The 12,973-nt window shown below is 52.3% G+C and overlaps 6 protein-coding genes across 6 annotated transcripts; 2 read left to right on the forward strand and 4 right to left on the reverse strand.

Annotated features, from left to right (window-relative positions):
* Positions 1-21: 21 nt before the first annotated feature.
* Positions 22-1,110, reverse strand: Z517_02419 (uncharacterized protein; the record flags this gene model as incomplete). Its single annotated transcript, XM_013431528.1, has 1 exon — positions 22-1,110. One exon carries the CDS (start codon positions 1,108-1,110, stop codon positions 22-24), a length of 1,089 nt encoding a protein of 362 aa, XP_013286982.1.
* Positions 1,111-1,379: 269 nt separating this feature from the next.
* On the reverse strand, positions 1,380-2,167 carry Z517_02420 (uncharacterized protein; the record flags this gene model as incomplete). The annotated part of the gene is made up of 2 exons (XM_013431529.1): positions 1,380-1,752; positions 2,001-2,167. 2 exons carry the CDS (start codon positions 2,165-2,167, stop codon positions 1,380-1,382), a joined length of 540 nt encoding a protein of 179 aa, XP_013286983.1.
* A 753-nt stretch (positions 2,168-2,920) lies between these two features.
* Z517_02421 (uncharacterized protein) lies at positions 2,921-5,443 on the reverse strand (the record flags this gene model as incomplete). Its single annotated transcript, XM_013431530.1, has 1 exon — positions 2,921-5,443. The coding sequence occupies one exon, from the start codon at positions 5,441-5,443 to the stop codon at positions 2,921-2,923; it is 2,523 nt and encodes an 840-aa protein (XP_013286984.1).
* Positions 5,444-6,108: 665 nt separating this feature from the next.
* Positions 6,109-7,135, forward strand: Z517_02422 (uncharacterized protein; the record flags this gene model as incomplete). Its single annotated transcript, XM_013431531.1, has 2 exons — positions 6,109-6,111; positions 6,170-7,135. The coding sequence occupies 2 exons, from the start codon at positions 6,109-6,111 to the stop codon at positions 7,133-7,135; spliced, it is 969 nt and encodes a 322-aa protein (XP_013286985.1).
* A 628-nt stretch (positions 7,136-7,763) lies between these two features.
* Positions 7,764-8,844, reverse strand: Z517_02423 (uncharacterized protein; the record flags this gene model as incomplete). The annotated part of the gene is made up of 2 exons (XM_013431532.1): positions 7,764-8,550; positions 8,603-8,844. 2 exons carry the CDS (start codon positions 8,842-8,844, stop codon positions 7,764-7,766), a joined length of 1,029 nt encoding a protein of 342 aa, XP_013286986.1.
* Positions 8,845-10,758: 1,914 nt separating this feature from the next.
* On the forward strand, positions 10,759-12,507 carry Z517_02424 (uncharacterized protein; the record flags this gene model as incomplete). Its single annotated transcript, XM_013431533.1, has 1 exon — positions 10,759-12,507. One exon carries the CDS (start codon positions 10,759-10,761, stop codon positions 12,505-12,507), a length of 1,749 nt encoding a protein of 582 aa, XP_013286987.1.
* Positions 12,508-12,973: the final 466 nt, after the last annotated feature.

The raw sequence follows: 12,973 nt of genomic DNA on the forward strand, positions 1-12,973 counted from the left end.
CCCCCCCCAAAAGCTGCAGCATCAATTCAAGGTGCCGCCGACCAGTGAAACCACCACCATTGCCGTAATAACCAATAGCGATGAGCTCGGTATCGCCTCTCGTCCCCGTCCCCCGACCGCCGCGTTCGAACTCGTCACCGTGCCAACTTTGACTTGGGTGTCCACAAAGCCGCTCCCACAGCTCTTGTCCACCTGGTTCGCGCACGGCAAGTACGTCTTGGCCAGGGGCTGTACCGCGTTCGTCGCGTACCCAGCAAAGATCTCCATGGTCTTCTTGAGACATTGGCTACAACTGGGTCGCGCCGTTTCTGGCATCGACAGCCCCACAGCCGTATAGTACGGATAGAAATCGGCCGGGTTGGATGCGTTAGTGATGGCTTCGCTGAAACAGTAACCTCCCGTACTCTGGTCCTTCAGACATGTTGCCCGATAGACCGGCTCGTAGGCGAGGAATCCCGCATAGGCTTGCGAGACGAGGGGGTTCTGCCGCTTGTAGTCTTCGCCGCAGTTTGCGTGGTCGATCAACTGTGACGCCAGATTGCTCAGCAAGGGCGAGCAGATCGCTAAAGGCGCATTGCACGCTGCATCCAGAGTCTGCGTGAGGAGTGTGACCGATCGTTGGGCACGGAAGAATGAATTGGAATTCTGCAGGAGGAGGGACACAGGCACGCAGGACTGAAACGTCGAGTTGTTGAGGAAGCTGCTAAAAAAATCGGGACAGGCCGAGCTGGTGAAGTTGCTGCCTACAGAGGTATCAAAGGGTGTTGGTAATGGTGTAGTGACAACTGTAACGCTGGGTGTGGCCAACGTCGAAGCGCTTGATGAGGACACAGAAGTCTTGGTTTCTGTGCTGTTAACCGACGTCCGGTCGGCCGAAGAGGTGGTGGTAGGCTCCGGAGATGAAGATGAGGAGGAAGATGAAGATGGAGATAAAGATGTCGAGACAGAGGTAGGTTCGGCCAATGTTGTCGGCACCACACTGTCCTCGGCTTGTCTCCTTTCCAGTTGAACATTCCTGCGAGGAGGCTCTCGACGGTCCATGTGTATTTCCCCCCGGATAGCTAGCTCTTGGTAGAAATTGGATTCATAGATTTGTGCGTCCAATTCCATTACTTGTGCACAGCTTGGTGTCGCAATGATGATCAGGGCGATCATTAACGAGAGTATTGTTGTCGTAGAGGTTGCGTAGTTGTGGGAATGCCATCGTCTCCGCTGTCGTAGCTGGCTATAATGAGATGACATGGCTCCTGGTGTCCTTTGAAAGGAAGGTATTTATAACGAGCGTCAGTAGAGATGATGTTCGATGGTAAAGAACGGACGCCTCTGAGTTCTCCTCAGGGCACGCACTGCGGCAGGACAGTCGTGAAGCCAAGAGGCGATCACATCGACTTTCGAGAACGTGCTGAGTCCTCGACGCTGTAGTACCTCTCACCGCTCAGGTATTCGAGTCTCACAGAGTCGAGAGGCTTTTGGTCATTGATATTCAGTTGATCGCACCCGATTTGGACTCCGGGGAACGATGTCGCACGTGTCGCACCCTGGACGTTGATCCTGCTGATCTGCCGCGGAACCAAACGTTGTGCCGCTTCGGGAATAGAACGTTTCAAGGTGACGACGATAAGCAAGGAGCCGGGTTCGAGATCTGTCTGAGTCGCAACGATGGGAAATGTATGATGGGATACCCGTGCAGTGTTGTCAGAGCAAGACGGAGAGACAGCATTCAACAACAGCAATGTCTTAGAACACAAAAGACTGAAGAAAACGAACAGAACAACCATAATCAGACCTTCCGCAAACAAGCAGGTTAGTCAACACACACCTACCAGGATATGAGTACTGGCTCTGGAGATTGAACCCATCCAAAACATGTGAGCGGTATCTTTACCAGTCAGCGTTAGCACAAGCCGGCCATTGGAATGTGGGCATTCTTGGGACAATGGGAGGCCGAATTAATGCCTCCACCAGGCGTTAAGGAGGCGTTCGAAAGCGGAAAGCCTCACATTCCTTCTGGTAAGCCTTTGAACGTGTGGATGGCAGAGAGGTAGGAGGCGCTTCGTGGCGCTCCGTCCACAAACTCATTGGGGGTCCAGAGACAGTCAACCACGAGGAAACGTTCATTTCGGCCAAGGTAGTTCGGATTCTGGGCCTCCAATGGCCCCCCTTTCATGGTCCAGAAGAGTCAGACTGTCGATCATGGACTTGGTCTAACCGACATCAAGTGCCCCATCCACCCCATTTCCATCTCTTAGCACGAGCACACCCTGTCAAACACTGACAGAAAAGGTCCATGTGGTTGACGGGGGACGGGAAAGGCTGACGCCGCGGTCGCGCTAGGACCACAACCGTATTGGGAGAGGGAGGATTGCAGGATGCTGCATTCTATCGAGACACTCGAAACGTCAACACGTCAACTCTGTCAGAAAAGGATGGCATCCCTGCAGGGAGTTACTCGTAGGCAAGTTTCGTGCTTGCGCAGCAGTTTGTGGGTGGAGGAGTTTAGGGAGCTTGAACTGAGTCAAGGACAAACTCTGAAAGAGACGAATTTACCGGCGACTCGCTTGAAGGTGCCAAGATTCAATAGTTAGTGAAGCCACCATGAATGCAAGAAATGGCGTGAATCAGGGGGCCGACGAACATGGAGTCAGAGCATCTGAGAGTCTCCGGCTGCGCCCCCAAATTCGTCGCTACAAAGGACGAGTTCGAATATGGCGATTCCTGGCCTGTTGATGATAATCCTCATCCTACAGCATGGGAGAAATCATCGGCTTATCCGCTTCTTCGTCATCTCATTGGTCTTGCTATATAATTGGTCATTTCCCCCCCTTCCTCTACCATCGGCTGGCTACAAATCAATAAATAATGTCATGGTAAAGCAAGGTATCTTGTCAACTTGCTCCATCACAGTCAAAATTGCTCCACGTCAACTTCGTCTCTGGTCAGCGTCGAAAGCCAGGGGACCCAGCTCGGCTTCATATTGCTGGGAGCGTAGTCTATTCTCCTTCTCCTGCAGACGTCGGTTGAAACCCATGGTAGCCCAACCTCCGAGCCGGTTGAAGAACACTCGGCCTGCAGGGTGTTGTCTGACCCGGTCCAGGAGACTTGTCACTGCTTCTCGAACTCGCCAATCTTCATGCCAGAGTCCCAGGGCGACGTAGAACAGTCCTGCTTCTGACATGGGTGCCATCTCCAGCAGCTCCAGAATACTTTCGTAGTCAGTGCAATAGGCTTCCAAGGCCAGATAGATGGCTCCAGCTTCCGTGGGAGTCAGGTGCAGGGTCCTTAGTTTAGACAACGAATGATACAGATCCACGTACGGCTTCGTCGGTGCTCGAGCCAGCATCTTGGTCATACTGACTGGAGACGTTGGCGAAGTCGGGTCCTGCGCATGTGCCGCGAGATCGGAGATGAAGGCATAGTAGGATCGCGTATTACGCCATCCTTCGATTCTGGCTGCAGATGCTGCCAGTTCGCGGGTTTTGGCGTCCTCGCTCGGCCAGACATAACCATGTCCCTTCAGATTCTTACTGGAAGTTTTGAGAGACATGGGCCGGGCAGGTGGTGCAGGTGTAGTAGCAGTCGCATCCACGTTATCCACCTCTGTCGGAGGTATCACCGTCAGATTGCTGGCTCCATATACAGTCTCCTCGAACGCTGCCGCAATGCGGGTGAATTTCGTGATATAGGCGCGAAATTTGGCGCGAATGATAGACTCCCCGGCTCGAGACGTGATGCTTCGACTGATGTCTTCCATAAAGAGTCCGTCTCCCGTAGCGTCAGAGTGATGGAGGTCTTTGTGAGTCAACGCAGCATGCCCGTGCTGCTGGAAAAAGGTTGTCCCCTCTGTGACTGGGGCAGCCTCAATGCAGGATGAGATTTTCATCCTGCCTGACGGCAGGTCGCAGAGCAGGTCCCACCATTCGGGGTGGTAGGAGAAGGCAGGATTCGTGACACCCGCAATGAATCCCGGGACTTTCAGAAGTTCGTCGATCTTGGTCAGATCGGTATATGGGAATGCATGACGGGTGAACCCTCGTAACACACCACCCGAAGCCAATGCACATGCTGCAAGGACAGCTTCTGCAACCTCTCCGGAGGGCCGATTGTGGCCCAGGAAGATGACTCTCTTCTGGGTCAGCATGGCATTGATGAGGACAATTATTGGATGCGTGAAGGCTCCAGATGTAGTCAGGTGGGGATGCAAGGCAAAAGGCTGGGGTTGAGACAGATGGGGATTGCCAAAGATTTGAACGAGCTTGATGAGTGAAAAGTCTCCCACTGTTTCAGGTGACAAAGCTGTAGGGATCTTGACTGGGATCGGGATGCTGTTATAAACAATCTTTGACTCGAACTCGTGTGTGTCTCTGGGAACCAAATACTTCTGCTCTTGTTTTGTTGGCGATTCCGGGGCGTCTGAAGTCTGTGCAAGGGCCTCGTCTGCTAAGCGTTGGGCAATCATCTGCTCGAATTTCTCCACAAACATGTCCTTAACGTCGCTTGCCTGCAGAATGTGTCGCTCCAGCAGTGACAGCCGTGGCATCAGAGACAAATCCATGGCATTCAGTGCATTGTATAAGAGTTCCAAAGTGTCGGGCGTGGGTGACTTGAAATAGTCCTCGAGGGCGAGCAACAAGAGCGGTTTGTATATGTGGAGAAAAGAGTGCCTCGTACAAATGGCCATTGCCTTTACAATAGCGCCTCTTTTCACCGAGCTGTCCTGTTTGGTATTGACGAGGTTTAGGACATACATCAGGGGAGGGCTGTCCATGTCGTCTGCGTCACTTTCATCACTACTGGTGTCGTCTGCGGATTCTTCTCCTTCGACATCATCCGTCTCACCCGCTTCTCGCGCCCGTCTTCTTGCCTCGCGCTGGATCCTTCGAGCTTCTCGCTCAGCGGCCTCGTCTTCACTTGTGCCAGCATCTTTGTGTAAGAAGAACATGGTCCAATCTTGTTGCCGGACATGTGTTTGATCGGGAAGCATCAGCTCGGCCAACATGTTCTCGTCCGGGCTGATCGCACCGGGAAACTGATGTTCCATAATAGGGCCCCGATCGATGTCGAATGAAGCAACGAGTATGTATTCCACATGAGGCTCGCTTGAATGGAGCGGGTATTGCGATCTTAATCTCTTCGAGGGACGAAATGGCCCATCTTCGTATACCGTCGAAACCCTTTGAGAAGAGCGGTAGGAGCCTCTAGGCGACGGAGGGACTAGGGAGCTTTGGGAGGACACTTTGTAGTGGGAAAAGCTGGACTTGTGAGAGCCCGAGTTGGAAGAGGTGGATCGTGGGCGGTCGTGATGTCCGCTCATGTTCACAGGATGGGGTCGATAAACAAGTGTTTCGGTCATGGCTTCGTCAAGATCGTTGTGTTCGTCGTCGTCGTCGTCGTCGCCGTCAGGTTTTCTAGGTTGAGTATGGACAAAGTGTTGTGTCGTTATCATTAGCCCTCGTCAGGGTGGAGATGTCGCAGGAGATGGAAAGCGATTGAGGGACGATGTTTCAGCCCTCAGAAATAAACCCAGCCCGCGATCTCTAGCGAGGCATATGTGTCAGAAGTCTCCCAGAGAACACCGTTTACCAAGATCCGACATGTGGCGGCTGAGGTGTGTACAGTCCAAAGTTTGCTTTCGGTCCTGCTAAAGAGACTGATAGCTGAAGGGGGCACAGGTCTCCTACGCTGCGGAGGCTCCCCATAAATTTCACCCCCTGCAATCGCGGGATTAAGAAGCCCCTGAGATCGGCAATTTAGCGCCCGAGACTGGATTGCAATGTGCTGATTGGGGGCTTCGGGTTCAAAGCGCCCAGGCGCCTCCTCCCGAAAAGCTCGCAAAACCTTCCCAATGATTTCGATGCTTGCTGCCCTGCCAACATCGGCTTGTTTACACAATCACATGCCTGGAGATGATTGTCGCATCTACAACTCTCACAAAGAGGACTTCACTCCACAACTTACCGGCTATCTCTAATTCAGTCAGTGCCTCAAACGATTTCCTACATCAGAGGACCTCTTCCAAAAAGATTTGGACTCATCATCTACCCCGTGGCTCGTACTCACTCCCTCACCAATTGAAACAACCAGGAGTGGGTAGATGTCCTTGACGTAACAATGGTACGTTCGACACCTCTTGTTGCCTCTCATTAATTCGCTAAGTCTTTTGTCTGTCCAGTCTTCATACAAATCCACATTCAACAACTCTCCCCGTTCGTCGCCTTTTCGCCGTCCTGGTTCGCCCGGTTCCCCGACACTCGTCAATGGAGGAAGACCAGCAACACCTCCAACAAACAGGAGCGCTGCTTCGCCTTTGACTTCACCATCTAAACTCAAGCATGCTTATACAGTCTCGGAAGAGGAGGAAGACGAGATCACAGTATCAACACCGTCAAGAACGACCACGGATCAGCCTTTCAGAAGAGCACAAACCGAACCTCCACCGTCACCAATAGCACGCCAATCACAACCATCATCGCCCTCAAAATATGAGGCGGGGCAGTTCCTGTCGACCAACTCAAAGACTTCAGCGAGTAGGGAGCCAAGAAGACTCGTGTCCAACGGCATGCTATCTCAAAACGATAATCTCTCAAAACTGCCACCGCAGCTCCTGCATAACATGCGCGAGTCCTTCTCTGTGCTCGACTCAAATTCCAACGGTACAATCGACGCCTCCTCTGTGGCGGAGACGCTGCAATCCCTTGGACTGCACGAAAGCAATCTGTCTCAATTCTTCCCACCGGGACAGCCGCAACAGATGTCCCTTCCGCAGTATCTTAATCAGCTCGCCAATATATTGGTGGGGTTATCACCCCAACAAGAGCTGCTCAATGCTCTGTCTGCCTTCGACGACGATGACAGCGGACAAATCGATGTTGCAGAGCTTCGCGCGGCTTTAATGAGCACAGTACCAGACCCGGGTGAACGACAACTGACCGCAAAGGACATCGACCGAGCAATGGAAGGTTTCACGGGAAGGAGGATTTTGGGCAAAAATGTGATTGGAATCGCAGGAGTGCGAGGCTTGAAAGACCCTGCTCCAAAGAAAGGAGGCGATGTGTTTCGTTACCAGGAGTTTGTGGCGAATCTGACAGGCGGACCTGCAACAGACTCGGTGCATCCGCAGGGTGTTTCCTCGCGGTAATGGTGATCAATGAATAATGGTTCGACGTTACGGTGTTACGAAGGGGTCATGGATCGTATACTGGTCGCACATTATATATTTCCAGGATGAATACACTGGCGTCTATCAGATTGGCGAGGATATATTGGCATCTTACAACTTCCACAACTTGTCTTGGAAGTATGAAGTAAGACCGAGCTGTACTACTACTGCGCCCTCCCTGTGATGCATCGACACAGGACCAAAGATATTGCTGTCGTTGCTACCGCTGCCTCTCAAGCGGTGGCGCTATTTTATGCCTTTTCCCCTCTTCGCTCCTGGTCCTCACATCATCGAGACCAAGCGGCATTATGAGATCTCTCTCTTAATGGTTCAAGTTTATTTTCTACATGTACATTTAATCCTCCTGATCCCTCTCGAATCCGTATCCGCAACCTAGGGGTCTTGGACCCGTGACGCCTCATCGTGAGGAGTGATCGACTATGGGAACTGCCAGTTCCTCTGGAAATATCAAACATCAAGTATCAACAGGTTATAAAATCTCAGATTCCATGTCATCACGCCCGTGGTTTCACATCCCATGCCAAAAAGCTCCATATAGTTCAACTGAATAGCGGTTCAATTACATGTTCCTCGACTACTCGAGGACTCACTTCTTCGATGTCTTTGGTGGAGGAGGGAAATATAGCTGCGGTGCAGCTGGCTCCTGAGGACTAAAGCCAATTTCAGGAGACTTGCCGTTCGCCCTCTCCGAGTCGGTGCCTACTCGTTGAACGAATCCCGGACTCATTGGGCTTCTCGGCAAGTCAGGGCTCCGAATCGCAAAGGATGGAGATGTAGCGCGGGGCGCATTCGGCGAGCTGAAATGATTCCGTAAGGGGAGGTCTTTCGTTCCGCCTAGAGTGTTGAATGCAAGTGTTCGCGGAGTCATAGGGTTCATTCGACCATTCACGAAGCCTGGGGTATCAGGCATAGGGTGTGTCTGTACAGTCTGACCGGTCTCATCGTCCTGGTAGGTTTCAAATTTCGCCCATCGTTCAGCCTTGAGCCGGGCATTCTCGGAATATTCCTCGCGCTGTTGCTTGCTGGGAAAACACGAATAAACGGCGAATCCGAAATAGGTGACGAAAATGCCTAGCATTGCGCAAGAGCATGCAAAGGCAGCTTTCGCCTGTGTACAGTACCCGACATTGTTCTTATTATGGGCCACGTTACAGGATTTGGTGATGTACCAGGGTGCACCGTGTTGAGGGTGGTCCGGGTCAGTGGTATCACTGCTCGCTTGGTAGTTTACCGATACGGCGTATAAGACGAGAAGGCCGGTGTGAACAAGGACGGATAGAATCGGTGGGAACACATGAAGCATATACATGATCGACTTGACGAGCATGATGAACATGGAAAGGACAGTGATCGCAACATTATAATCGGTTATGCTGGTACAAGAGGTCAGCCGTGAGTTTTCAATCTGCGACGGAAGACGCTCACAATTGCGACCAGACCTTGGGCGTGGAATAGGATCGATAGTTGGCTGCTGCATATAGCCCAGTCAATGGGCTCGAATTGAAGCCATTGTCTGCACCATCTTGCCAGAGCCTTGTTCGGTAAGTGTCTGGAGAGGCAATGCCGAATAATGCCAGGAGAGCGATGGTCAATGGAATTTCAATGAGTATGAGGACATAGAACGGCCATTTGTTCGGCTTCCACCGCCGCGAAAGGAAGAATTTCATGCTGCTGGTATCGAGAGAATGCGTTCTCGTCTTGCTCGTCTGCGAAATCGCAAGTGATGGTGCGTTGCTCTGTCGATAAATGGGATTTGTCTATTGAGAATGTCGCATGTTCAACCTGGGTATCGCCGATGTAGGATATCGAGTCTTTCTGCACCCTGCGAGAGGACACAAGACTCTGGGCTCATAGGCATGGCATGAGGAGAGAAAAGGACGCAGAGAATGCGCCGGCCTCATAAAAGGCGGCCATGGAAAGGTGGGAGGTGCTTACATGGCAGCACCAGATGCAGGCGCTTACAGGTCGAGATGGCGAATGAGCGTCACCGAGCCATATCAAGGGTGCACCAATAGGCGGGGTGTGAAGAACGAGCAGCGGTGACTGGGAATGCAGCACACCCAAACGATTGGTTGGAGCCGAGGTGATTGAACCTGCTAAGCATCGAATCGCTGAGCTTAGGGGAGAGGTGCCCCTCTCAGAGCTGCGGGACTCGGGGTGTTGGGTTGGGTGGTTGGACCCTAACGGGCAGGTCCAGGTTCCAGCGGGTGCCTGTCCCCTCTTTTCGTCCAGGCCACCCATTCTGTGACTGCCGTGCCCTTCAGGGTCCCAGTGTGATGACTGACCGACCATCACCTGCCTTTGCGCAGCAAAGCACCAAAGGGTATGTAAAAGTAACTTTCACTGTTGAACCCCCCGGAAACGCTGCCGATCTTCTTAACCGCTTCATGTCCAACACAGAAGCGATAATAATAAGTTTGCTCCGTTGATTTGATACCAGAGAGTATCCTCCTAGGGGTCACTGAGCTCTCTGAGAAGACACACCCCAGCAAAGACCTCCCCGCGCGAATGATGGATAACTCGGCTGTGATATGCCCTCACCTTATCACGCACTTCTCCAAACTGGTGGGCGAGGCTGCAGCCTCGTGGATCGGAAAATTTGTTCTCCGGATTTCACCGGTCTCCATGTCACGTGATACACTCTATTTTAAAGTTTCCCCCTTTTCAAAATTTTTTGGCCTCATCCATCTGGTTAATTTTCTGTCGATCTCTCACTCTCGCCTTCAAAATACATTCTTTGTTCATGCACGAAGGCGTCAACTGTATGAGTAGAGTATCAGAATGTTTCCATCCACGTCCAATGACGACATGACGCGAGTCATCACATCAAAGGTTGTCAAGCGAACACTTTCCACTGGACTGCACCCTTGGAATAAGGCTTCGACCCTTTTTCGCGATCGGCAAGTCGGAAATGTGGATTGATTGATTGTGCTCCAGTATCCAGAGCGTTACTGGTCGTTCTGGAGCCACAGGCTCGGAATGTCACTCGGGGCCCCATTTGGATCCCAGCCTGGTGTTTGATCTTGTTTCGTCTCCTTTCCCTTTTGGGCATCCCGAAACACCTCCTTCCTCTGTGCCACCCTCAACGCGCCCACAGCTCCCACCACTGCCACCGCTGCCTCCAGCCTTTTCCGTGAGAGGCGCCTTTCCTCTATCCACCGTTCTGATTCAAACTCTCGCATGTCTTTGTCCACGTTTCAGTCCCGTACCCTGTGCTGGCCGTTGAGAAACTTTCCTTCTCCCACATTCCCGTTCTCCATCTTGCCAAAGTGTTCTTGGAGGAACTGACTCTTTCTTCTGTTCATATGGCATGAGCCTTCCTCTAGAGCGCACATCCAATTTCCCCTCCGTCGATGGCCTCACGCTAACCTTCTTCGCCCGATGATCTCTCAATTTACCAGGTACTGGCCCCATGCTATCCTGGGATAGTGCCGTTACGGAAAAGGAGCTTGCGACGACCACCCTTTGTACCGTACCAGCTGCACCTCATCGATCTTACCTTCGCTTCTCGCCGTCTTCTTTCGCGACGAGACTGCAGACGACCCTCAGTCCATCCTGCCTACCATTCAATACAAGGCAGGATGTTCCGACACGGGCAAGCCCTTCACAGACGAGAGCCTCAGAACTCAGATGCGCTCAGTACCCTGCCTTCTATCATACCGAATCCCACGTCGGGTCTTCCGCCGTCAATAGGTCTTGATCCGAGTTCTGTCACTCCAAATCCAGCCGTCACAGCTCCCATTGTGACGGCTGAGGCAGTATCTGGACTCACCACCATCACCGAGACACAAACCCTACAGCAGAGCCTTACCGGTCAAGGCATCGAAACCACCTTTACCACCGAACGAACCAGGACTATCACCAACACAGCCGAGTATGCCTCTCTCACTTCAGCGGCTGCGGCTGCAGCCTCCTCGACAGTTTCGCGGTCCTCTTCGACAACGACTGCCGCTGCCACGAGCAGTGCTGCTGCCCAAAAGTCTAGTTCCAACCTCGGTACTCTGATCCCGGCAATTGTTGTCCCGATAGTGGTGGTATTGTTGGCGTCGTTGGGTGTATTTTGGTTTTTCATGAGACGGAGGCATCGGAGGGACCTACATATTGAACCAGAGTTTGTGATGACGGGCAAGGGCGAGAAGTTGAGTAGCCGTTCAAGCAGCAGGTCAACCACATCTATTCCCAAGACACTCGAGAAAAAGTCTCCGGCGGTCGCTCAGAAAGAACTCCCGTCTTCAACCTCACCACCGACTCCTATGTCTGAATGGCCGTCAGCGCAGATTGGTGTCGCTCGGCCGCTGACCCCGCAAGAATCGAACTCTGCTGGAAAGGATCGACTTTTTGACCAACCGAGATCTCTGACAGCAAACTCTCCCTATAGAAATATGCGGAGTCCGGTCACATCAGGGCGGCCATCGACATCTGGACGAGGAGCCCAGCCACCTTCAAGCCGGGACCAAGGGTCGAGTAGGAGCAGAAGTAACAGCACGCCGGGCCAGCGAGGTCAACCACCAACCTCACGGTCAGGCTCTAGTCCAATCCCTAGGACAGGCCCGAGCCCAGTCTTGCGAAGCGGACCAAGTCCCGTACCTCATCGGCTAAACCCTGCCGAATCTCCACGACCAGGACCACCGTCAGCTTTCCGCTTGCGTGACCCTTCTCCCACCATGAACTTGAGCAACCGAGCACAGGCACCATCGCGGCTTGAGGCTCCGCCGCCGGGCGCTTTCAACGGTGCCTCATCCATATCACAATACTCGCCTATTGTGAAAGATACGCCCGTGATTGCGAAAACGCCCACCAACAAACGACCACCGCCACCCATCAAGACTGCCAATCTTGGAGTAAAAGGACTCAAGTCACCCTCTTCACCTCCTGGCCATGGCTTGACAGAGGAAAATCTCCGTATCGCGCGATTGGCTAACTCGTCTCGCCTGGGTCGTACTCCTGGAGACCTCACTCCATCACCCAAGTTGCCTCCCCCAGCTACTCGTTCACAATTGATACCTCGAGAAAGTCCAAAGGAGCAACAAGATCGCTTCTTTGGTGGGAGTGTGAACAATCTAGCGATACATCATCCTCAGAGAGCATCGGTTCATTACGAAGGTTCTCGAGCCAGCATAGTGTCGGATGCTGACGACTATGAGGATATCGAGGCCAAATCGGATGTCAGTAGTCTCAATGAGTTTGAACGCTTCGACTTTGGCACCGATGTAAATGGTGGCAGGGGAAGTGCTGGTGGAGGCTCCCTGACATTCTTTGCGGCCCAAAACAGTCCGGCAAGTGACAGAGGAAGCGCCTTTGGCAACGCTGGAACTCACGAGCGTTGGTGATGAATATTGAGCTGCAAGAAACTCAAGATTGCTGATCGACACTCGGTTTTGCTGTCTCGCATTTATTTTGTCCCTTTTTACTAGTCATCTCATGACATTGACGATCGTTTGTGTACTGCATGTTGTCCCGTGTTTTTTTTTTTTTATTTACCCCTGCATTTTGTTCATGCTCGCTGTCAAAAAGCAAGGAAAATTTTATGCTTTGTGAGAAAGAGCATGCGAATGATACCCCATATCAGACCAGCTTCGACGGCGAACTGGGAATCGAATTGTGAGAATAGCTATTGCATATCTGGAGACATGGAATCGAGGAAGGCGTCCCGAACAAGATAATTTATTCGATAAATAAAAGTCCTGAAAGAAGAAGACGCGAGGAGACGAGAGAAGACGAAATGGACGAGGGGAGACTGGAGGAGAGAGGACTGAAGCTCATGGAGCTGAAACTCGGGCGAGAAGCAAGGAAGCA

Source organism: Fonsecaea pedrosoi, assembly GCF_000835455.1.
Source record: "Fonsecaea pedrosoi CBS 271.37 unplaced genomic scaffold supercont1.2, whole genome shotgun sequence".
Classification (NCBI taxonomy): Eukaryota; Fungi; Ascomycota; class Eurotiomycetes; order Chaetothyriales; family Herpotrichiellaceae; genus Fonsecaea; species Fonsecaea pedrosoi.